This window comes from Homarus americanus, unplaced genomic scaffold (assembly GCF_018991925.1).
Source record: "Homarus americanus isolate GMGI-L3 unplaced genomic scaffold, GMGI_Hamer_2.0 scaffold29851, whole genome shotgun sequence".
NCBI classification, from domain to species: domain Eukaryota; kingdom Metazoa; phylum Arthropoda; class Malacostraca; order Decapoda; family Nephropidae; genus Homarus; species Homarus americanus.
This window is the reverse complement of record NW_024729972.1, coordinates 198,877-225,000: the sequence shown is the minus strand read 5'-3', so window position 1 is coordinate 225,000 and position 26,124 is coordinate 198,877. Positions and strand designations below refer to the sequence as shown.

General features: G+C 46.3%; 1 protein-coding gene across 1 annotated transcript; it reads right to left on the bottom strand.

Annotated features, from left to right (window-relative positions):
• Nucleotides 1-10,455: 10,455 nt before the first annotated feature.
• On the bottom strand, nt 10,456-25,781 carry LOC121866862. Its single transcript, XM_042366600.1, has 10 exons — nt 25,425-25,781; nt 17,434-17,533; nt 16,758-16,892; nt 16,359-16,577; nt 15,012-15,216; nt 14,412-14,554; nt 13,103-13,213; nt 12,708-12,874; nt 11,326-11,532; nt 10,456-11,193 (listed from the first exon to the last, which is right to left on the bottom strand). Exons 1-10 carry the CDS (start codon nt 25,560-25,562, stop codon nt 10,723-10,725), a joined length of 1,896 nt encoding a protein of 631 aa, XP_042222534.1. The 5' UTR covers nt 25,563-25,781; the 3' UTR covers nt 10,456-10,722.
• Nucleotides 25,782-26,124: the final 343 nt, after the last annotated feature.

Below are 26,124 nucleotides of genomic sequence, written 5' to 3'. Positions count from 1 at the left end.
GGAGGGAGGGGAGCAGGGAGAGGGAGCAGGGAGGAGGAGGAGGAGGGGGAGCAGGGAGGGAGGCAGGGAGGGAGGGAGCAGGGAGGGAGGGAGCAGGGAGAGGAGGAGGGAGAGGAGGAGGGAGAAGGGAGAGAGGGGGAGAAGGGAGAGAGGGGAGGGAGAGGGAGGTAGGGAGGGAGGGAGGGGAGGGAGGAGAGGAGGAGGGAGCGGTGTGGCTTGCAGATCTCCCAGACGTCTCCCAGATCATAATGTGCTTTCTTCTCGCTGACACCAACTGTTAGGAGCATCAGGCCACCCATGGACGACTGTAGACTGCCAAAGCAGCTACTTTACAATCACTTAACGAATAGTTAACGTAACACTGGCGGGCAACTGAAAAGGTATAGGATAGTCTTAGACAAACCTGAAAAAGTGCCAAATCAGGCCCCTCACCTGAGGGCGATTACTCCACATCGTAACGCTTGGAGGCATCACACGGTGTCAATACTTTCGAGTTAGACCGGCTGCTAACGACTTTTAGCGCCAACGCTTGGACGCTGACGCCGCCCTCACTAGATGTTGGCCCCCCATACGTGTTAACATCTGTAATCGACCCTGCCGGTCCCGTAGGATACACTTTAGTCACTAAGATTTACTAGCCGAGGGTGACTTCGTTAATAATTCATATCATTGTCTCATAGATGGATGATCGTCAACTCGATTCCGAATGACAAAAGGTATTAGTGGTGAGTGAGGCTTTGCTCCTCTTTTGTTACCTCTGGTGGGATGGGACCAAGTGCAAGATGCTTCTTGAGCCAGAGTTTGTCTAGACTGAAGCAACACTAGTTATGTTACGGTTGGATGGGATGTAGACTGTGCTTCTCTCCTTAGGTCTGCTTGCCTCTGTCTCAGGGAAGGGAGGCATCGGCCCCATTAGTTGCGGATATTAACTGTGGGCAGCAGTCACTGGTCCTTACATGATCTCGGCTCAACTAACTCTAAAAACTGGGGGCGGCTACTTATGTATTAGGATATTTAATTTTAAAATTTATAAATTGGCGGCGAGAAGTTTGTGGCTGTTGGGGAGGCTGGAGGCCAAGTTATAAAAAATTGTAGTATTAGTAACTGCTGTATGTTCTTAGTCTCGTCACCTGTACTGTACTGTGTTGTGTTCTTAAGTCGTACTTTACTGTACTGTGTTCTTTTAATCTCGTCACTGCTGCTGCTTTTGTTTGTGTTCTTAGTCTCATTACTGCTGCGTCTGTGTTCTAGAATCTCTCGTCACCGGTACTGGACTCTGTTCTGATGTAATGCCTGTACTGTGCCTTGCTGTGTTCTTAGTCTCTTCACCTGTACTGTGTGCTGTGATCAGAAGTCCTGTCACCTGTGCTGTACTGTGTTGTGTTCTCAGTCTGATCGCACCTGTACTGTACTGTACTGTGTTCTAAGTCTCGTCACCTGTACTGTGCTGTGTTCCTAGTATCTCGTCTTACGGTACTGTTGTGTTCTTAGTCTCGTCACCTGTACTGTACTGTGTTCTAAGTCTCGTCACCGGTGACGTTGTACTGTGTTCTTATTCGTGAGGTACTGTGCTCTGTTCTAAGTCTCGTCACCTGGTACTGTGTTCTAGAGTCTCGTCTGGTGCTGTACTCTGTTCTAGTCTCGTCACCTGTACTGTGCTGTGTTCTTGAGTCTCTGTACCGTTGCTTGCTGTGTTCTTAGTCTCGTCACCGGTACTGTACTGTGTTTATTGATCTCGTCACCTGTGCTGTGCTTGCTGTGTTCTAGGTCTCGTCACTTGCTGTACTGTGTTCTGGGAGTCTCGTCTTCTGTGTTTCTTATTGTTCTAGTATCTCGTCACGGTACTGTCTGTGTTCTAAGTCTGTCTGGTACTGATGTTTCTTGTGTGTTCTTAGTCTCGTCACCGGTACTGTGCTCTGTTCTAGTATCTCGTCACCTGTACTGTACTGTTGTGTTCTGAGTCTCGTCTTTGTTGCATTGCTCTGTTCTAGAATCTCTGTCACCTGTGCTTTGTACTGTTCTTGGTCTGTCGCCTGTACTGTACTGTGTTGTGTGTTCTCAGTCTCGTCACCTGTTGTTGCTTTGCTGTGTTCTAAGTCTGTGTTTGTGTGCTGTGTTCTAAGTCTCTAATCTGTTCTGTACTGTACTGTGTTCTAGTCTCGTCACCTGTATTGCTGCTGTGTTCTAGGTCTGTAAGTACTGTACTGTACTGTTCTTAGTGTCTCGTCACCTGTACTGTACTGTGTTCTAGATTCGTCACAGTGCTGTACTCTGTTTCTGATTTTCTAGTCACCTGTATGCTATGGCTGTGTTTTGTGTTTCTTTTCTCTGTTCATTCTGTTGTACTGTGTTCTTAGTCTCGTCTGTACTGTTCTAAGTCTCGTCACCTGTTCTGTGCTGTGTTTCTTAGTCTCGTCACCTGTATACTGTGTTCTAAGTCTCGTCTGACCTGTGCTGTTTGTGTTCTAAGTCTCGTGTGCTGTCATGTTCTAAGTCTGTACCGTTTTGTTTTCTGTTAAGTCTCGTCACCTGTGCTGCCGTCTTAGTCTCGTCACCTGTGACTTACTTTGATGTTCTCAGTCTCGTCACCTGTACTGTACTGTGTTGTGTTCTCAGTCTCGTCACCTGTATGCTATGTTGTGTTCTCAGTCTCGTCACCTGTACTGCTGTGCATGTTCTAAAGTCTCGTCCTATTCTTTGCTGTGTTCTTAAGTCTCATCATGTAATTTTCATACTTTGTACTGTATGTTCTTAATCTCCTGTTACTGGTTCTAAGTCTCGTCACCAGTACTGTACTCTGTTCTAGAGTCTCGTCACCTGTACTGTACTGTGTTCTAAGTCTCGTCACCAGTACTGTACTGTGCTGTTTATTAGTCGTCACCTGGTGTTCGTCACCAGTATTGTACTGTGATTTAAGTCTCGTCACCTGTTCTTTACTGTGTTCTAGTCTCGTCACCTGTACTGTACTGTACTGTGTTCTTAGTCTCACGTGTGCTGTACTGTGTTGTGTTGTGTTCTCCAGTCTCGTCTACCTGTGCACTGCTGTACTGTGTTCTAAGACTCTCGTCACCTATGCTGTCTGTGTTCTTAGTCTGTGTTTCCTGTGTGCTGTACTGTGTTGTGTTCTCTCAGTCTCGTCACCTGTACTGTACTGCTGTGTTCTGGTCTCGTCACCTGTACTGTACTGTGTTCTATGTCTCGTCACCATTGTGCTGTGCTGTACTGTTCTTAGTCTTCGTCACCTGTGCTTGTGCTGTGTTTTCTTGATCTGTGGAGGTACTGTACTGTGTTCTTGATCTGGTCATTCCTGTATGTGTTCTAAGTCTCGTCACCGGTCTGTCTCTTGTTCTAAATCTCGTCACCGGTACTGTGCTGTGCTGTGTTCTTAGTCGTCTGCCTGTGCGTACTGTGTTCTAAGTCTCGTCTTTTTGGTACTGTGTCTCTGTTCTAAGTCTGTCACCTGTGCTGTGCTGTGCTGTGTTCTTGAATGTCGTCACCGTGTACTGTGTACTGTGTTCTTAGTCTCGTCACCTGTACTGTACTGTACTGTGTTCAGTCTCCACCGGTACTGTACTGTGCTGTGTTCTTAGTCTCGTCTCCCACCTACCTGTATTGTGTTCTAAGTCGTCACCTGTACTGTACTGTGTTTTGTGTTCTTAGTCTCGTCACCTGTACTGTACTGTGTTCTAAGATCTCGTCACCTGTACTGTACTGTGTTTCTAAGTCTCGTCACCTGTACTGTACTGTACTGTGTTCTTAGTCTCGTCACCTGTACTGTACTGTGTTCTAAGTCTCGTCACCTGTGCTGCATGTCTGTGTTCTAAGTCTCATCACCTATGCTGTGCTGTGTTCTAGATCTCGTCACCTGTACTGTACTGTACTGTGTTCTTAGTCATCACTGTACTGTGCTGTGTTCTAGAGTCTCGTCACCTGTACTGTACTGTGTTCTAAGTCTCGTCCTGTACTGTACTGTGTTTACTCGTCATTCTTACTGTACTGTACTGTCACCTGGATATCTGTTTGTACTGTGTTGTGTTCTCAGTCTCGTCACCTGTACTGTACTGTGTTGTGTTCTTAGTCTCGTCACCTGTGCGCTGTGTTCTAAGTCTCGTCACCTGCTGTACTGTATTCTAGATCTCGTCACCTGTACTGTATTGTGTTGTGTTCTTAGTCTCGTCATGCTGTGTTCTTAGAATCGTCACAGTACTGTACTGTGTTGTTCTTAGAATCTCGTCACCTGTACTGTATGCTGTGTTCTATCCATTTCTTTACTTGTTCTAAAGTCTCGTCACCTGTTCTGTACTGTACTGTGTTCTTAGTCTCGTCACCTGTGCTGTACTGTGTTCTTAGTCTCGTCACCGGTACTGTACTGTGTTCTAAGTCTCGTCACCTGTACTGTACTGTGTTGTGTTCTTGAGTCTCGTCACCTGTACTAGCTGTTGGTCTGTCTCGTCACCTGTACTGTACTGTGTTCTAAGTCTCGTCACCTGTTGTGCTGTGTTGTGTTCTTAGTCTCGTCACCTGTACTGTAATGTGTTCTAGTCTCGTCACCGTGCTGTACTGTACTGTGTTCTAGTCTCGTCACCTGTACTGTACTGTGTTCTAGATCTCGTCACCATTACTGTACTGTGCTGTGTTCTTAAGTCTCGTCACCTGTACTGTAATGTGTTCTAAGTCTCGTCACTCGAACTGTACTGTGCTGTGTTCTAAAGATCTCGTCTGCCTGTACTGTGTAATGTGTGTTCTAAGTCTCGTCACCTGTACTGGTGATGTGTTGTGTTCTTAGTCTCGTCACCTGTACTGTAATGTGTTTCTTAGTCTCGTCACCTGTACTGTGTGTTTGTGTGTTCTTAGTCTCGTCACCTGTACTGTACTGTGTTGTGAATCTCGTCACCTGTACTGTACTGTGTTTATGTTCTTAGTCTCGTCACCTGTACTGTACTGTGTTCTTAGTCTCGTCCACCGATTGCTGTGTTGTGTTCTTAGTCTCGTCACCTGTACTGTACTGTGTTCCAGTCTGTTCTGTCTGTACTGTGTTTGGTTCTAGTCCACCTGTACTGTACTGTGTTCTTAATCTCGTCACCTGTACTGTGCTGTGTTGTGTTCTTAGTCTCGTCCTGTTCTGTCTGTGTTGTGTTCTCAGTCTCGTCACCTGTACTGTACTGTTGTGTTCTTAGTCTCGTCACTGTGTCTACCGTCACCTGTGCATGTTTTTCTAAGTCTCCTTGCTGTGTTGTGTTGTCAGTCTCGTCACCTGCTTGCTTGTGGTATGTTGTGTTCTTAGTCTCGTCACCTGTACTGGTACTGGTGTTCTTAGTCTCGTCACCTGTACTGTACTGTGTTCGTCTCGTCACCTGTACTGTACAGTGTTGTGTTCTTAGTCTCGTCACCTGTACTGTACTGTGTTGTGTTCTTAGTCTCGTCACCTGTACTGTGCTGTGCTGTGTGTGTATGTGGTCACAGATCCCTGGAGGATGATGGTAACAGGGGTAATACGAGACTAATACCTTAACTATATTGTACCAAGATATTTTATAAGACTACTTCACAAAAAATACTGGAATTCAAACTGGAAAAGTAGACAGACGGTTTTCATTTAAATTTTCCTAAAAGTAGATTATTAGACACGTGTTGGATTTTATTAGGTTGGTTAGGTTAGGTTAGGTTAGGTTAGGTTAGGTTAGGTTAGGTTAGGTTAGGTTAGGTTAGGTTAGGTTGGGTTATTCAAGGTAGGTTAATTTATAACTCACCTCTGCCATGGCTCAGGTGTGGTTCCCATATTCTGTGCAGTTTAAATCCCCGAAGTTGACAGTTACGTTCCTGTCATTTAAATCCTTTTAAATCATTGCTTCTCTTGTTTATTCATCAGTTTTTCATATATCATTAAACACTGCAGTTATTTATGCCTATAATGTTTTAAAATGTTCACTCATAAGTAATGTCTTTTAGAATTACAGATTAAAAACACACAAGAGTAAAAACACGTCTACCTTCTTCCCTAATCCGAGGAGCACTGAGGTGGATTATAAACTTTCATGACCGAGACCCAACTGCCGCCACACCGCCTTCGCTGATTGGTCATTGGTACCCTAGTTTCTAATTGGTCATTGTAAACTTTTCTGGTTTATGATTGGTCAATTTAATAAACAGTTTCTTTGAATTTCTTTCTTTATATAAAAACAAAACAAAAAAGTTATGCTATTTCCTTACTTAAATTACGTAAAATAATTAATAAAATACCGTTAAATTGACCAAAATCAACTGTGTTCTCTCCACTTCCCTCAAAGATACATTTTTCCCTCCACTACCCTCCAAGCACACTACCTCCACTCCCTCTCCACATATACTACCCTCCTACTACACATACTGCCCTCCACTACCCTCCTACCACATACTCCTCCACTCCCTCCTACACACAACTACCCTCCACCTCCACCACACATACCCTCCACTACCTCCACCACACATACTCCTCCACTACCCTCCTACCACACACTACCCTCCACCACATCACTACCCCTCCCCTACCACAACTACCCTCCACTACCTCCTACACACATACTACCTCCACTCACACACACACCCTCCACACTCCACACACCCCCCTCTACATACTACCTCCACTACCCTCCCACACCTCACCACACATACTACCACCACTACCTCTACCACAACTACCTCCCCCACACTACTACCCACTACCCCACCACACAACCTCCTCCTTCACCACATACTACCTCTCCCTCCTACACCCTCCACCTCCACCACACCCCCCTCCCACCCTCCCACCCACCCCCACCACCCACCCCACCTTCCTCCACACTTACTACCTCCACTACCCTCCTACCACACATACCCCTCCACTCCTCTATACCCTCCTACCACACATACTACCTCCACTACCCTCTACTACACATACTACCCTCCACTACCCTTCTACACACATACCACCCTCCACTACCTTCTATTACCTTCCTACCACACATACCCTCCCACCTTCTACCACATACACCTCCACTACCCTCCTACCACATACTACCTCCCTCCTACCCACACATACTACCCCTCCTTCTGCCTTCCTACCACACATACTACCCTCCACCCTACCCCTCCTTCTACCCTCCTCACCACACATACTACCTCCACCTACTACCCTCCTACCACATACTACCCTCCACTACCCTCCTACTACACATACTACCCTCCTGCCCTTCTACCTCCATCCCTCCCTATTCTATTCTTTCTACACATACTTACTACCTTCACATACTACCCTCCCTACCTTCACACACATACTACCTCCACTACCTTCTATACCTTCCCACCACACATACTACCCTCCACTACCCTCCTACCACACACACTACCCTCCACTACCTTTGACCCTCCTACCACACATACTACCCTCCTACCTTCTGTCCTTCCTACCACACCCTCCTCCCTCCTCTACTCCCTCCACCTTCTATCCCTTCTACCTACTCCTCCACTACTCCTACACACACTACCTCCCTACCTTTACCACATCTACCTCCACCCCTCCACACACCTCTGCCCTCTACACATACTACCCTCCTACACACTACTACCCTCCCACAGCCTTTACACATACTGCACCCTCCACTACCCCTCCTACTACACATACTACCCTCACTACCCTCCACCACACATACTACCCTCCACTACCTTCTATTTCCTTCTACCACACACTACCCTCCACCCTCCTACCACACATACTACCCTCCACTACCTCTATTACCCTCCTACCACACATACTACTCTCCACTACCCTCCTACCACACATACTCCCCTCCCTACCCTCCTACACATACTACCCTCCTGCCCTCCTACACACATACTACCTCCCTACCTTACCCTTCTACCTCACTCACTCCACCCTCCTACCACACACACCCTCCACCTTCTACTACCCTCCTACACACATACCCTCACTACCCTCCTACACACATATTACTCCTCCCTCCTACCACATACTACCCTCCACTACTCCTTTCTCCCACCACACATACTACCCTCCCTCCTACCACACATACTACCTCCACCACACTCTACCCTCCACTACCCCCTATTACCCATTACCTCATACTACCCTCCTACCTTCACCCTCCTACCACATACTACCTCCACTACCTTCTATTACCCTTCTACCTCATACTACCCTCCACTACCTTCTATTACCTCCTACCACACATACTACCCCTCACTACCTCTACTACACTAGGGACTATATCTTGGCCGTGTGTGTGTGTGTGTGTGTGTTGTGTGTGTGTTAACTGATTACAAGTTGTTTATTTTCCTTATGGCTGCGAATATTAGTAAATATGGGAAAATTTATTCCTTTATTTTATAGAAACTAAAACAAATTAACTTTATTCTTTATTATAAAAATCAAACAATAGTATAAAATAATGACTACCTGTAGAGATTCATTTTCTTTAGGTGCCCCCCTGAGGGGGCGCAGCTTATTGGGCACCTCTACATCCTGTGCAATGTGAAGAGCAGAAGCGTTCACAGCGCCCATCTGCAAGCATGCGGAGTTCATGCTTGCCTTTATGAACGCGCATTAAGGGCGTAAAGATTTCGAAGGGTCAGTGGGTTTGCATTAGCAAGTTACATAAAGTCACAGAATGATGAGTGTGTGGGGGAAAATTCCCGGTTCAATTTTTTCTGTTTATGGCAGTGGCAGATCCCCATTGAAGTCAAGTGCCAGGCCTGTCACGGTGGAGGAGGGATATATCTGGTCAGGGAGGGAAGAGGTGGTAACGGCTGGGGGGACCTGTAGAGGAGGCCAGGGGCAAGTGGAGGATGTAGTGACGGAGGGTGTGAGTCGGGTTGACCACAAAGTTTGCAAACAGGTGTACAGGTTTCAGGGGTTGCCAATGTATTAGACGTGGCGAAGCATGGTGGGGGTGGAGGTGATATGTTGTGGTGGGACAGGTACAGTAGGGTGGAGGAGTGCACATAGGCATTGACAATATTGAGGGACATAACTTTTAGTGGATTGTGATGGTGTGTGCGTCGACATGCCGGTGGGTACGGGTAGCTGCAGGGATGGTGTCCCCAGCAAGAGACACAGAGGGCGGCTTGGTGGTGGAGGGACAGGTTGAGGCACCAAGTGTTGTGAGGATGGGGCAGGACTTCGCTCGGGGGCAGCAGGACACACCAGGGCAGGCCCGGTAGGCGCTACACCAGTAGTGAAGGCCGCCGGCGGTGGAGTAGGCCGTGAGCAGGGGGGGCTCACAGGGGGACCAACAGCTTGTGTCAAACCAGAAGAGAGGAGTGACTGGGTGGCAACAGAGGGCAGGAGTAGGTGGGAGATGGTGGTACAGAGTGTAGCGAAGAGTTGTTCAATACGTTTGGTAAATTCTTGGAAGAGGGATATGATCTGTGTCATGTCACTGGCGGGGGGTTGTGGGGGGGTACCGGTGGGAGCACAAGGCCTGACAGCCTCAGAGTAGAGACGGGGAGGAGGCCCAGTAGTAGTTGAGTTAGGAGACGGCCGGGACTGTTGTGTTGCAGCCAGGTGAGGCCAGGCAGGGCCAGGTGTTGTTGAAGAAGGCGTTGCTGGAGACAGAGGGGACCCAGAGGGAGGCGGCCCTGTAGACTGTGGGGGGCATTGTGGTAGATGCGGCCTTCGGGGCGGCTTTTCCCCTGGGACAGACGGGCGATTGGGGTACTGCTGTGAGTCAGCATTGTGCCGGCTGCCACAGTTACAACACCTGGGATCAACTACATAGCCCACACCACCCCTATTAAGGTGGTCTTTGATTTTCTGGGCACAGGCGGCGGAGTTATCGTTACGTGAACAGAAGCGACATCTAGGACGATCACGTCGGCAGCAGGCAGTGAAGGTGTGACTGCAATGAGAACAGATAACACAAAAAGCAGGCCCCGGGTGATAGGGTTCTGCATAAAGTAGAGGGAGGATTGGGTGGGCCTCCACAGTGGTTGGGCATTCCCTTCCCTTCCACTTGACAATGACAGCAGCTTGTGGGGTGTTCCCCCGGTAATGTTGATTGTATACTGAGTATACTAGAATTAAAGTAACGCACATCTTCGATGTCAGCGTATAGGGAGAATCGTTTCACTAGGATGTGGCAACATTCATCAGCTCAGCGTCTACTGGGTGGGGGACCAGGACAACCCGGTCAAAGCCAAACAGTACTAAGTGTTTCATAGACCTCAGGAGTCTGACACTTGATAAAGCTCTGGTTCTTACCTTGTCGGAATTGAATGTTGAGACGGTGTTGTCTGCAGTACTTCATCATCCAATTAAAGCGTTCCTCTACGGTTTTCAGTGAGTCCTTGGGGAAGTGCAGATTCAGCTTACTTGGCTGGTTGGCAGAGGGCAGGGTGATAGGGTCTGTGGCATTGGTGTTTCCACTCCGGCTAGTGTTTCCCATAGAAACATTACCGCCACTGTCATAATCACTGGGGTCTGACTCTTGAAGGGTGTTGAATTCAGTATGACCAGGCAAGTTGGCGATGGCATCCGTATCAGAGATGTCTGCGTCCATGAGAGAACCTCCTCTGGGACGTTTATGTCGACCCCCCATGTTGGCAAAAACTTGCCGTCTGAGGGGACCTTTGTAGGACGATCGGGAAGTCAAGAGCACCTATGGATTCATTATAGGGAAGGTAACTCATTGGCTGACCTCTGACCTCTGACCTCTGACCTTAAATCACCAGTTACTCTTGTTATCATTAGAGTAAAATATCATCGTTTAAGATAGATCCTTCATAGTCTGAGGACTCGTATCCTTCGGCTCCTTCGTCAGGCTGCTCACTAACAAGGACACTCACGTCGGCTATGGCCCTATCAAACACTTCGGATATGTCATTATCACTGGAATTTCTACACTTTGTCATATCTTCTGCTTCTTTTGTTTCTTCTGCTACTTCTTCAGGTTGAGGTTGTTCTATCTTAATGTCCTCCCCCTTCAGGATTTCTTGACAGGTCGTCCACTCAAACTTGAACTTCTCGTCTCTGTGACCCACCGGTTCTTTCTGTAGGAGGCGCATCAGGTCAGGGAAAGAGAGAGTGTCACCTTCACTACTTGTTGATTTGATGTGTGACCTCCAGAACAGCCAGCGGTCCAGCAGTTTGCCGTTGTGGAGCCAGATCACAAAGCTGGTCAGGTCTTGTAGGAGTTTAAAGCGATGCACGTGAGCGATCTGTAACGAATGACGGCATACATATACTAGCGTTGTGTAAAGAGATGGCATGTGGATCTCTCCTTATATCTATCTATCTATCTATCTATCTATCTATCTATCTATCTTTCTATCTCAAAAATCTTTCCTTACCTGATGGGGGACGGGGGCACTGAAGGGCATGAGCACAGTGCCAAACTTGTGGAGGTTCTGGTTGAAGGTAGGGCCATTCATGTACCAAAGAGCATATTCCCAGTGCCGCTTGTTGGGCGTGACACTCTGAGAGGACAAGTTCTCTGGCACCAGGAACACGACTCGGTCAGCTAATTGGAAGTGTTCGCTTGTCCAGTTATTAGGGTGCTGTAAATAAGTGTAGGTTAGGTTAGGTTAAGTTAAGTCTAAGAGTCTAAGGGGTCGTTGTTTAAATTTCTACATTGAGTGATTAATAGGTTATGTTAGGTTAGGTCTCAGGGTATTTGACTTTACTATTTGGAAAAAGTAGATTCTTTCCAGACATATTTAGCATTTGGGATAATTAAGGCATCCGGATGACTTTACAAGACATACTGTACAGCCAATTACAGACACAGACTAAGACTTTGGCTAATGACAACAAATACTTCTGTCTGTCACACGTGTCTGTTATATACCCACCCGTCTCTCATAAACCCATCTGTCTGGCACACCTGTCTAGTCATATACCCACCTGTCTGTCATAAACCAACCTATCCGTCACACCTATCTAATCATATACCCACCTGTTTGTCACAACTGTCTAATCATATATCCACCTGCAGTCTGGCATAAACCCACCTTCTCTGGCACACCTGTCTAGTCATATACCCACCTGTCTGTCATAAACCAATCTGTCTATCACATCTGTCTTGTCCTATACCCACCTGTCTGTCACACCTGTCTGATCATATATCCACCTGTCTGTACTTGGGTTCATACAAAGGAGTGTTAGTTACAAGACTAGCGAGGTCTATATCTAGCGCTTGTGAGACCTCATTTGGATTACACAGTTCAGTTCTGGTCACCGTAGTACAGAATGGATATAGAATCCCCAGAAAGAATTCAAAGGAGAATGACAAGACTAATCCTGGGCATTAGGAACCTTGAGTACAGAGACAGGTTAAAGCATCTTAATCTGCACTCCCTCGAGAGACAATATGATCGAGGGGCAATATGATCGAGGTGTATAAATGGAAGTCAGGGCTAAACAAATGTGATATAACAAAGGTACTCAAACTATCCAACCAGGAGCAAACTCGTAACAATGGCTTAAATTAGACAAATTTAGATTTAGGCGCGAAATCGGTAAACACTGGTTTGGAAATAGAGTAGTGGATGAGTGGAACAGGTTACCAAACATCATCATTAACTCGAATAAACTGGATAGCTTCAAACATAGGTTGGATGGGTATATGAGCAATAGGGGTTGGGTGTAAACGGGACTGTCCAATGTGGGCCAATAGGCCCGCTGCACTTTTCCCCGTTCTTATGTTCATATGTTCTTATACCAACATACCCACCTTTCTGATGCTGTGAGTGTCGACCATGAAAGGGTTAACGAAACAGGTATCTCTCAGGAAAATCGCCAATTTCACCACGACCTCAAAGTGACTCCAGGACTCTGCAAGGTATATCAGCAACACTCTGGGACGCATCTGCTTATCTTCTTTCAGCTGAAGGTAAATATCTGAGGAAAAAGACTGAAAACTTCAGTAATCATTGCTAAGTTATTGTCCACGGGATATTTAACAACCTATATCAAATAAGGTTAGTGTAAAAGTGGTTAGGATAGGTTAGTGTTAGTGTTTAAGGTGGTTAGGTTAAGTTAGGTTAGCACTAGGGTAGTTAATCTTCAGGTAATATAAGCTGGTAGGGTATCTATGTAATCTTCAGGTAATATAACCAGCTCACTCACCTTTCTGCACTTTCTGTAGGTACCGGCAGGCCAGAGAGAGAGTCACCACCACCACCAGCACTCCCATAGTAATGACTATCACCATCGTCAGGAAAATATCGGGGGGCACCACTGTAAGTGTTAGGATGTTGTAGTTAAGACTGGAGGAAGAGTTGACCTAATTATGTGACCTTTGACTTTTATATGTAACCCTTGATATTTTTTTGATGTAATCCTGACTTACACTGACATAAACTGACATACCTGTACATTGACATAAAATCTGCCATAAACCTGACATAAACTGGCATAAAAATCTGACACAAATCTGACTTACACTGACAGAAACCTGACTTACACTGACATAAACCTGACTTACACTGACATAAACGTGACTTACACTGGCATAAAATCTGACATAAGCTGGCATAAAATCTGACAAACCTGACTTACATTGACATAAACCTGACTTACATTGACATAAACCTGGCATACACTGACATAAAATCTGACATAGACCTGACATAAACTGACATAATCTGCCATAAACCTGACTTAGAAGGATATAAAAACATATGAATGGAGGAAACTGCAGTTGGCCTATTGGCCCATACTGGGCAGTCCCGTTTACACCCAACCCCTATTGCTCATATGCCCATCCAACCTATGTTTGAAGCTATCCAGCGTATTCAAGTTAATGATGATGTTTGGTAACCTGTTCCACTCATCCACTACTCTATTTCCAAACCAATGTTTACCTATTTCGCGCCTAAATCTAAATTTGTCTAATTTAAAATCATTGCTACGAGTTCGCTCCTGCTTGGATAGTTTGAGTACCTTTGTAATGTCCCCTTTGTTCAGCCCTGACTTCCATTTGTACACCTCGATCATATCGCCCCTCACTCTACGTTTCTCAAGGGAGTGCAGATTAAGATGCTTTAACCTGTCTCTGTACTCAAGGTTCCTAATGCCCGGGATTAGTCTTGTCATTCTCCTCTGAATTCTTTCTAGGGATTCTATATCCATTCTGTAGTTCGGTGATCTGAACTGAACTGCGTAATCCAAGTGAGATCTCGCAAGCGCAAGATATAGTTTTAGGATGACCTCGCTAGTCTTGTAACTAACACTCCTTTGTATGAACCCAAGTACTTTATTAGCCTTGTTTCGAGCAAATACACATTGTTGTCTTGGGTTAAGATTTCTACTTATCATTAATCCTGAATCTTTCTCACAGTCGGATTTCTCTTTAACACCGTTGTTCATCTGATAACTGGTTTCTCTGTTTACATCTCCTAGACTAAGTACATAAACCTGGGTGAGTGACTCTTACCAAATTCGGGAGAGGTTGCATTGTAGAATCCTTCTGCAGGAGAGTCTGGGTCCAGGATTCGACATGTGATGAGGTATTTGCCGGGAGAAGGTCGAGGGAAGACACGAGTTACCTGAGGTGCTTCATCCTCTCGCAGGTAGATACTGAATCAACGAAAATTAATGTTAGATTTGCTTTGGCTAGGTAAGGTTAGGTTAGGTTAGGTTAGGTTAGGTTAGGTTAGGTTAGGTTAGGTTAGGTTAGGTTAGGTTAGGTTAGGTTAGGTTAGCGTTTGGGTGATTAAATCCTTAGGTGAAATAAGCTGGAGGCTAATCTTCATGTAACCCAAAGAGACATATAACATTATATATCTAACATATAATAATAATAATAATAATAATAATAATAATAATAATAATAATAATAATAATAATAATAATAATAATAATAATAATAATAATAATAATAATAATAATAATAATAATAATAATAATAATAACAAAGCAAAAACAAAACATTAAAAATAACAAAAACAAAACAAACACTAACAAAAAACAAAAACAATAACAACAACAATCATCTTCCAACCACAGAGAAAAAAAAAAACAAATCATTAAATACCGTTTAGGTCCTTCAATTCTTAATGTATTCACGAGTTCTAGGTTAGCACAATCATCTTCCTGACAGCGCCAAAGGGAAACACCATAGGATAGGTTAGCAAACGGTGCCGTCTGGAGGGTCACTGGTACACCTAAATGCCTCTGAATGTGTGACAGATGGACATAGTGGAACAGATGCCAGTCTTCTTGTCTCGTCTGGTAAGGATCTGTTTGGGGGGACATTCAGAGATAAACATGAGAATATTGTGGTCTGTAAAGAGAGGTGGTCTATGGTTAGGCTAGGTTAGGTTAGGTTTTGGTAATTGATCTCCAGGTAAACTATGCTGGAAGGATAGGGTGGGCAGGGGAGAAAATATTCAGGTAAATCGTGATAGTTCAGATCCCCTCACCTTCACCCTCCTCATACCTCTCACCTTCACCCTCCTCATACCTCACACCTTCACCCTCCTCATACCTCACACCTTCACCCTCCTCATACCTCACACCTTCACCCTCCTCATACCTCACACCTTCACCCTCCTCATACCTCACACCTTCACCCTCCTCATACCTTCACACCTTCACCCTCCTCATACCTCTCACCTTCACCCTCGTCATACCTCACACCTTCACCCTCCTCCTTACCTCCACCTTCACCTCCTCATACCTTTCACCCTCCTCATACCTCCTACCTTCACCCTCCTCACACCTCTCACCTTCACCCACTCCTCATCCCTCCTCCTACCTCACCTCACCTTTCACCCTCACCTTCACCCTCGTCATACCTCTCACCTTCACCCTCCTCACCTCACCTCACCCATACCTCACCTCCCCTCATACCTCACACCTTCACCCTCCTCATACCTCACACCTCACACCTTCACCCTCCTCATACCTCACACCTTCACCCTCCTCACCTCACCTTCACCCTCCTCATACCTCTCACCTTCACCCTCACCTCTCACCTTCACCCTCGTCATACCTCTCACCTTCACCCCTCCTCACACCTCTCACCTTCACCCTCCTCATACCTCTCACCTTCACCCTCCTCATACCTCTTTCACTCTCATACCTCACCTTCACCCTCCTCCCATACCTCTCACCTTCACCCTCGTCCATACCTCACCTTCACCCTCCTCATACCTCCCACCTTCACCCTCCTCATACCACCTCCACCTTCACCCTCCTCATACCTCACACCTTCACCCTCCTCATACCTCACCTTCACCCTCCCACCTCACACCTTCACCCTCCTCATACCACACACCTTCACCCTCCTCACACCTCCCCCCCCACCCTCCTCACACCTCACACCTTCACCTTCCTCACACCTCCACCTCACCAAATACTAAAACAAAACGTGACTCACCAATTCTTGAAGCATTAGGCACAACAAACGAGTATAAACCGCCTCTTCCACCGCTATCCTGTACGGTCAGTTGTAATGTGCGGTCGAGGATATGATCAAAGAACGGGCAGTCATAAGTCAAGGTGTCTTGCAGAGGTAAAGTCACATTAGTAAGAATCATTTGAAAGCATAAATCTTGTTCACGAGAATTATATGTATCTTGAAAGCGGAATGTTGTATCTGGAAATATAAAATAAATATAAAGTACAGAGAAAAAATAATGGAATTTATTATTAAATGTATACGTAATATAATTCAATGTGTGTGTATGTGTTTGTCTGTGTGTGTTTGTGTGTGTGTGTGTGTGTGTGTGTGTGTGTGTGTGATGGAGGGAGGTGGTAAATAGTCCTATGTACTTACTTTCTGTCGTCTTATTGGGAAAGTAGATAGCAAGACCAGGACGAAATAGATTGTCTTCGCTGATGTAATACAGAGCAAGGTGGAATGGCCGGTCTTGAGCTGGGTAAAGCTTTGCCTGGGGAGGTAACGTGCATTCTGTAAAATAAATAAATAAATAAAGTTTCTAAGATTATAATCAAACACACAATCTTACTCCTTCTCTTTCTATCTCACTCACCTATCTCTATCTCTCTTTCTCTTTCTCATTTTTCTGTCTCACTTTGTCTCCTTCTCTCTCACTTACCTATCTCTATCTCTCTTTCTCTCACTCTCTTTCTCTTTTCTTTGTCTCACTTTGTCTACTTCTATCTCACTCACCTATCTCTATCTCTCTTTCTCTTTCTCATTTTTCTGTCTCACTTTGTCTACTTCTCTCTCACTCACCTATCTCTATCTCTCTTTCTCTCACTCTCTTTCTCTTTTCTTTGTCTCACTTTGTCTACTTCTCTCTCACTCACCTATCTCTATCTCTCTTTCTCTTTCTCATTTTTCTGTCTCACTTTGTCTACTTCTCTCTCACTCACCTATCTCTATCTCTCTTTCTCTCACTCTCTTCCTCTTTTCTTTGTCTCACTTTGTCTACTTCTCTCTCACTCACCTCATTATCTCTCTCTCTTTATCTTTTTATCTCACTCACCTGCTTGTCGCTCTCTATCTATCTCCCTCGGATCTTTGTCTTCCTTTTCCTCTGCAATAGTTCTGAAGAAACAACTGGAATACTGAGGTGTGTTGACAAACTGTGGGCGTAAGGCAGGTGCGGTTAGGTTAGGTTACATTATGGAGAGAGAGAGAGAGAGAGAGGAAAATACGTCACGAAATATAACAAAAACTTTCTTCACAGCGATACATGAATATTACATTTTCCTGGTACACACACACACACACACACACACACACACACACACACACACACACACACACACACACACTACTACTACTACTTTGCTGTCACTTGGAATCGAGTATGACGATCATCCTGGTATGATACAATGATATGAGTTATTAAGGATGTCACCTTGGTTGGTGAGTTCTGAGGTGACTAAAGATGTTGCACATGTGGGGGGCTAAATCTAGTGCGGGAGGGGCAGCGGCAGTGTCTTTCCGGCGTTGGCGCTTCTCTGCCTCGTTATGCAGTCGGGCTGACTAGAAAGTATTGACACCTCGTATGGTGATCCTCCGAGCGTTACGATGTGAAGTAATCGTCTCCCAGGTGAGGGGGTCGATTTGGCACTTTTCAGGTTTGTCTTAAGACTATCCTTATACCTTTTCAGTTGCCCGCCAGCGTTACGTTTACTATTATTACAGGTCAGGTCGATGAAAGCCATGTACAGATCACGACGCTGTTCTCTGCACTTTTCCTGTATCTGACGGACAGCAAAGATCATGTCAGTGGTGCCACGTGATGGTCTAAACTTCTAAAGCCACATTGAGATTCTGGGAGGAAGTTTTCCGCCTCAGGAAGAAGTTTGCTTAGGAGGACTCGGGCGATAATCTTGCCAGCTACGGATAGCAACGAGATCCCACGGTAGTTGCCACAGTCTGACCGATCTCCCTTGTTCTTTTAAATATTGACGATGGAGGCGCCTTTAAGAGCTTGGGGGATTTCCTCCCTTTCCCATATATTCTCCAGGAGAGAGTGGAGACGGCTGGTAAGCAGAGGTCCTCTTGCTTTATACACCTCGGCTGGGATTCCATCAAACCTGAGGCTTTGTTATTTTTTATCTGTTTCATGGCAGTAGCTACCTCATCCAGGGATGGAGGATAGCTGTGATGGGTCAGTTCTGGATGCTGATGGCCCTGCTGGGTAGTCAGGACATCCACATTGGTGTTCCGGTAGAGCAGTGAAGGAGGCTTTCATCGTCTTTAATTGTGGAGTTCCTGTCAGATGAACGGAGGGGGCTGCGCCATGCGCGATTGGCCCATAAAATGTTTTATTGGAATTAAAAAACTCACACATCTTGTGCTGATCTGCAATTTTTTTGTTTCACATGCTTTATTTTCAAACCAGTCGTTCTTTAGATTGCGAAGTTCCCGTTGCGCCGCCGCTTTCTTCTTGCGGAAGGTATCAGCTTTGGTCCAATACTGAAGATTGTTTTGCCAGGTAGTTACAGCAGCACGTTTATCATCGATGAGTACATTGATTGCCGGGTCATTTTCATCAAACCAAGCCTGGTGTATTCTTTCGATCTGGCCGAGGGTCTCTGCAGGTGTTTGTCATGACTGTGTCGAGAATATCCCATTCGGCACAGGTTGTTTGTTGTCGGGCTGTTTATCAGCCCTTCTTCGAGCTGCTCTCAGAAAGCATGTGCTACCGCTGGATCCTCCAGACGCTTATTGTTAAAACCTCTTCTAGAGGCTTGCTGCCTTCGCCGTTTTGGTGGGACGTGAAGTGAGAGCTTGGCTCTGACGAGTCGATGATCAGTGTCGCAGTGGTCTGAGTCACGTATGGCTAGGGTGATGAGGACATCTCGGCAATCTCTTTCTCTGACAATGATGTAGTCAATGAGATTCCAGTGTCTGGATCCTGGATTTGCCACAAACCCTTGAACTTGTCAGCCTGCCTAAACAAGGTATTGGTGATAGTGAGGTTGTGTGCAGCACACTTGCTGAGGAGTAGGCCGTTGGGATTACACTTGCCTTGTTCATTTCTCCCTGTGGTTCCCTGCCAAATGTCAGCATCTCTGCCAAATCTAGCATTGAAGTCACCAAAGAGCACAACCTTATCTTCTCTGGAGACAGAGGTTGGCACTCTGTCGAGGTCGGAGTAAAAGACCTCTTTGATTTCATCCTCTGCATCCAGTGTTGGAACGTATGCACTGATTAAAAAGGCATGAATTTCAGTGGGACGCGGAGTGTTATGAGGCGCACGTTGACCCCAATAGGCATTTCAGTTAGTCTGTGTAGGATGCATTGATGGATGACAAAGACAACTACATTAATGCGGTTTCTCTCTGCAGCAGGCTTACCCTTCCAGAAGAAGTATAGCCAGACCCCCGTTCTGTGAGTTGACCCTCGTCTGGAAACTGGAACTCACTGATGGCTGTTATGTGGATGTTATACCTAGCCAGCCCTTTTGCCACAACAGCAGTATCCAGAAGGGTCCTGACATTTCATGCATAAGAAGTTGGATTTTTTTTTTTGGTTTGGATCTGTAATTTCGATTGTGTCTTCGACCGTATAAGGATGACCTTAGTGGGTGCAGTTGCTCAGTCAGGTTGGGTTTTTAGACAGCCTATGTTTAGGGCACCTTTTCTAGCCCCCACCCCATGTGGGGTGAGCAGAGTGGCTACCCGAAAGGGCTGCTCAGTCGCACAGACAGGACCGGATTGCACTGCTGCCTAGATCCCAGTACATAAACGACCATCTGATCTGTGCCGCCCATGTGCAGAGTTGTGACTAGAGACTCCAAGCAGTCATCTCTGCCTGTCCCCGTCGCCAATCGTCCGTCGCCATAGGACTTTTAGGGGTATAAGGGTTTTGATGATGATGAGAGGTATGATGAGCTGAATGATGGCTGCACGTGAGTTGATTTATGTGGTGAGGCAAGAACGCAGGCTGCAACCACACATGTTGGTTCTCCCTTTTCCTGATCCTTTGGTGCAACGACTGGGGAAAGGGAGATTTGCAATGGACTGCCGATAGCCCAGTTTGTTGGGTTTCGTCTTAGTAGCCTGTCCATCAGGCATTGCCTTCGTCCGCCGGTGTAGTCGTTGGGTTCCCATGTTGGTCACCTCTTCTGCCTATACCACCGTTGGGCTTGTTGGAGCTCTGTTAGCATATCTGCTTGATGCGGGGCTCCACCGCAGATTTTTCATTTAGGGTTTACTCCCGTAGCCTTATACCAACCAAGGTTAATCCGCAAGGCAGCGGGGCAATGGTTGGTAGGCGCCAGGACGTGTCCACATGCCAGTGGCCTATGCGCAGTCCCTCTGGGGCCCACTGCTATTCCGAGATCCTTTGCTGGTCTAGCCTGGACCCACAAGGCACCCATTTACCGTGTGTTGCCACGAGGAGGAACACACATGATTGGTTAAAATACCTTACTGATTGCAACTGTATATCTGTATACCTGTACTGTCTAGGTACACTATGACGTCTAGATGCTGTATACAGTATATGCTGCACAGTATACCTGTATTATACTCGTATGAGGATTTTACTCTCTCTCTCTCTCTCTCTCTCTCTCTCTCTCTCTCACATCATATTAGTGGAGGGAATACCTGAACTCACGACCTATAAATTATTATTATTATTATTATTATTATTATTATTATTATTAGTAGTAGTAATAGTAGTAGTAGTAGTAGTAATAGTAGTAGTAGTAGTAGTAGTAGTAGTAGTAGTAGTAGTAGTAGTAGGCGGCCAGCGCGGCGTGGGTGTCGTGGACCGTCCCTCCTGATCTAAAGTGTTATTGGTGGGGACATACTCGTTGTGTGGGAGCGGGAATTTGACAATGTGTCCGTGAATATCGGATGTCACCCTAAGCATTGCCACCCAAGGTTTCTCCTCATCCCTTACGGCATAAATTGTAAATATTCCGTGTGTTCACCGGCGTTCACCAAGTGAGTGGTGACCTGTGCTGGGTCAGTGGTAGGATAATGAGAAGGCTCGGCGCCAAGGTCAGTGTCGTTAGGCCTACTGTGACAGGGGTGGTCCCGAGACTATCGCCCCTATGGGGCCGAGAGTGCTGCCCATGCGGTCGCCCCCACCCCCCCACCACCATAGTAACGGACTCTTAATGTAGGGTCTCGACGAACCTAGTGAGTATACATAACTGATATTACACCAGTGAGACCATATAAATAGTGGTTATTTGTGCCAAGGAAATATAAACTAGTGCCTGGTGTGACAAACTCTTGTCCATAGTGTATCATTCTGATGTATGGATGGTCGCTATTAGGGGGGGTAACCTACACACCCACGCGCGCACGTATGCCCCTACTACCTGGACACACCAGTCCAGCCTGTCACCTCTCCGCCCTTCCCTCATAAGAACCAGTATAATCTTGTGCCTGGGACTAAATCAGATGTCCGGAGGCGGACGTTACCGTCGCCCAAGGTGCTGGTCACTATGCCTGGTAACATTCCTTGCTGCGTCTGTGCTAGCCCGAACCAAAACTGCACAAATTGTGTTTGTGCGAGAAATAACCGACCATGTGTGAATTGCAGGAAGCTAGACCAGTGTCGGAACCCACGTCGCAGGGAGCCGACACAGGCGGCCACAGTGGATATCGCCGGGACCCAACTACCCGATGATATCCGAAATGATAGCAGTGAGTCTACTCAACCCGATAATGTAGTACTAATAAATGCTGCTCCCTCAGTAGCAGGTGTCCACGAGGAGAATGAGAGACAGCCGCCTCAGTGGAATGGCATGTCGATGGAAAATGCAGGCGTATGGGTCAAAGAAACCTACTCAGAAATTGTCAAGTGGTCGCCCGCTAACTTATTTGAACCACCCAAGTGTGCGGCCACCAAAGAAATGATTCGGGAGATGACTCACTTCATGACTGATTACACTCAGGACCGCTTCCTCGCCCCCCTAGCTCTTCAAATACTGGCAATAATACCACATCTATTTTGTCAGAGGACACACACAAAGGCTAAGCACAAAGAAAATGTGGCAGCAATGAAGAGAAGGTTGACAATGTGGCAGACTGGGGCCCTAGATGATCTCCTATGTGAAGCAAGAACACTGCAGGAGAGACTAAAATCTACGGGTGACGGAAAGCAAAACACCGATGACGTGGCAAGACAATTTGGAAACAAAATGCGTGTGGGAAAAGTGTCTCTCGCGGTAAGATCTCTCACACATGAATCCTCCGGTGGAGTGATGCCAATAAACAGAGCGACATTAAAACTATTGAAAGAGAAACATCCCCCTGCAAGCGAAGATGAAGGCATCAGGCTCCAGGGTGCTTATATCCCACCAAACGCTGTCCTGTTCGAGAAAATAACAGGAGAGATGGTGTGGAAAAAGGCACTGAAGACTCGAGGCGGAGCCGGCCCTTCAGGTCTGGATGCAAACGGTTGGAGAGTCATCCTCAGCACAAACAAGTTTGGCCCTGTAGCAAGCGATCTCTGCACTGCCATTGCCACCCTTGCAAGAAAGCTTGCATCCTCTTGCTGCCATCACCTCCAGGCTCTGACGGCCTGCCGCCTTATTCCTCTGGAAAAGAAACCAGGATGTAGACCTATAGGGGTGGGGGAAGTGCTGAGGCGGATCATCGGAAAGTGTATAATGGAGGTGGTAAAGGATGATGTCAGGGCAGCAGCAGGGAACCTACAAGTGTGTGCTGGCCACCAGGCTGGTGGGGAGGCGGCCATTCACGCCATGAGATTGATATTTGAGCAGCGTGATTGTGAGGCCGTTCTCCTGGTGGATGCTTCAAACGCATTCAACATACTTAACCGCAAGGCTGCACTGCACAACATCAAGATCAAGTGTCCTAGCTTTGCGATGTATGTTGAAAATTCGTATAGGAATCCTTCAGACCTCTACATAGTAAACAACAAGGCTCTACGAGGTGATACCATCCTACAGTCGACCGAGGGAACAACACAGGGGGACCCCGTTGCAATGGCAATGTATGCAATAGGCCTATCAGTGCTCCAACAAGAAATAAAGTATGAAACAACTGGGGTCAAACAAGTGGCATATGCTGATGACCTCACAGGAGCAGGAAAAGTGGAGGACATCAAAAAGTGGTGGGACCTGGTAACATCGCGAGGTCCACAAATAGGGTACCACCCAAACGCCAGCAAATCCTTCCTCATCGTGAAGCCAGATCATTATGATCGGGCTGTGGAGGTTTTCGGCGAAAGTGAGGTCAAAATAACTAAGGACGGCCAAAGACATCTAGGCGCAGTAATTGGCACTACGGACTTCAAGACCCAGTACGTAGGGGGAAAGGTGAACGAGTGGGTTAGCGAAATCCATGCTCTATCGGAGATTGCTAACACAGAGCCACATGCGGCCTTTGCAGCATTCACACATGGAGTCAAGCATCGTTGGAACTACCTGATGCGTACCATCCCTGAGATCCGACCCCTCCTCCACCCTTTGGAAGAAGCAATCAGTGTCAAGTTCATTCCCAAACTAGTGAAACACCACGACTTAACCCCAGTAGAAAGAACACTTCTTGCACTTCCACCAAGACTGGGAGGGATGGGACTAACTAATCCAGAGGAGATTGCTGACTCTGAACATCAAAATTCACTTAAGCTCACGGCAGCCCTCACTGACCACATAATAGCCCAGAATGCAACAGGGGAAGTGGACACCAGCGAAGTTAATAAGATCCGTAGATCCATTACAACAGATCGGCAGCACTGCCAAAATGACATGTTGCAGCAACTATTGCTGCAGGTTCCAGAAAATTGACAAAAAAAGTAGCTATAGCGCAGGAGGTGGGCGCCTCGAACTGGTTAACTACGTTACCGATAAGGGCAAATGGTTTCAGCCTTAACAAACAAGAATTTACAGATGCCATTGCTCTAAGGTACGGTTGGCCAGTAGATGGTTTGCCCTCCCAATGCGTGTGTGGCTATTCCTATGATGGCGATCACGCCATGGTTTGCAAGAAGGGGGGCTTCATATGCATGAGGCATGACGAGGTAAGGGATCTCACAGCAAATATGTTGAAGGAAACCTGCCGGGACGTCATGGTAGAACCGACCCTCCTTCCACTGGATGGCGAGATCCTCCAACACAGGACTTCAAACACATCTAACGAAGCCCGTGTGGACGTCAGTGCTCGAGGATTCTGGACGCGGGGACAGCGAGCCTTCTTCGACATCAGGATTTTTGATCCCATGGCCGTTTGTCACCGTAACCTAGCTCTCGATGCTGCACATAGGAGGAACGAGAACGACAAGAGAAGGGCATATGGGGAGAGAATTCAAAATGTCGATCAAGGCAGCTTCACTCCGCTAGTGTTCACAACCTCTGGTGGGATGGGCCCAAGCGCAAGATGTTTCTACGCCAGACTCGCGGAGCTGATCTCCGAACAGAAGCAGCAGCCCAGAAGTTATGTCACAGCCTGGATGAGATGTCGACTGTCCTTCTCTCTCCTTCGGTCGGCTTTGCTCTGCCTCAGGGGAACGAGAGCTTCTGCCCCTACTCCGTCAACTGCTGCAGATATCGACTATGAGGCTACAGTCACCGAATGCCGCATCGATCTGCGGCTCAACTAATTTAACACAGATAGGATAGTTGCTTATGTATTAGGATATTTAATATTAAGGTAAATAAATGGTGGCGAAGGTGTGGCTATTGGGGGAGGCTGGAGGCCACGATTAAAAAAAAAAAAAAAAAAAAAAAAGTAGTAGTAGTAGTAGTAGTAGTAGTAGTAGTAGTATCTTTGCTATCATTACCAACAATTCAATTTCAAGAGTTCATTCCATAATTATAGTAAAGGGGTTCCCATAATGTCACGAGGAACCTCTATGCAATGTTACCAGCAGCATCGGGCAGGAATATCAAGTATATATAAATTAAATATTACAAAGGGACTCACTAAAGGCCAAGGAAAGGAGGACATTATTTTCCCTATGTGATTTTATCAAGATTTATATATGAAATATCTGGCCAGCCTGTAGGTGATAAGCACCAAATTATCAGTTTACCTGGTTGTGGCACGACCAAAATTCTGGCTGTTCTCTGTTACATCCGGCTGTCTTAGTCTGGTAGTAGTGAGGTGGTTCTGTTATCTGGCTCCCCATGGACGCTGCAACAAACGCCAACACTCGGTACAAATTCCTCATGACAACTCTGTGCTCTCCACTAGCCAACACTGTACACTTGTTCAAATTACTCAGTACTTGGTGTATGGCGTCTGGAAAGAATACCCGAATTACTTTATAATTTTCTTGTTGTTGGTGGTACAGTAAGGTAACTAGTTGTACGGCGATTAATGTACACTATTAAACGTACAATAGAGCGAACTGTGGCTCGGGTGAATGAGTAACTGCTATATACAACGATCAACAGGATACTACTGCCCATGCACTGGTTCTCGCTTTGTTTTGCGACATTTCTACCCCCGTGAAATATCTAGCCCCCTTTCCCAACAATATCAATAAAATGGAACAAAATGCAAGTGACAGCTAGCAATTTCCTTCTTATTTTAAGCTACATATATTTGTTAGCACCGGAGTAGATTTTGGGGGAGGTAAAATTTCCACATAATATCGCCGTCTGGGAGCTGACTGCAACTGCTCATATACTGTAGGTCGCACAACACCAACTTAGGAATTATTTGTCTGAACTATAGCCTAAGCAGAGTATAGAGACCCAAATTAAATATATACATCCGGAAAGTAAAAT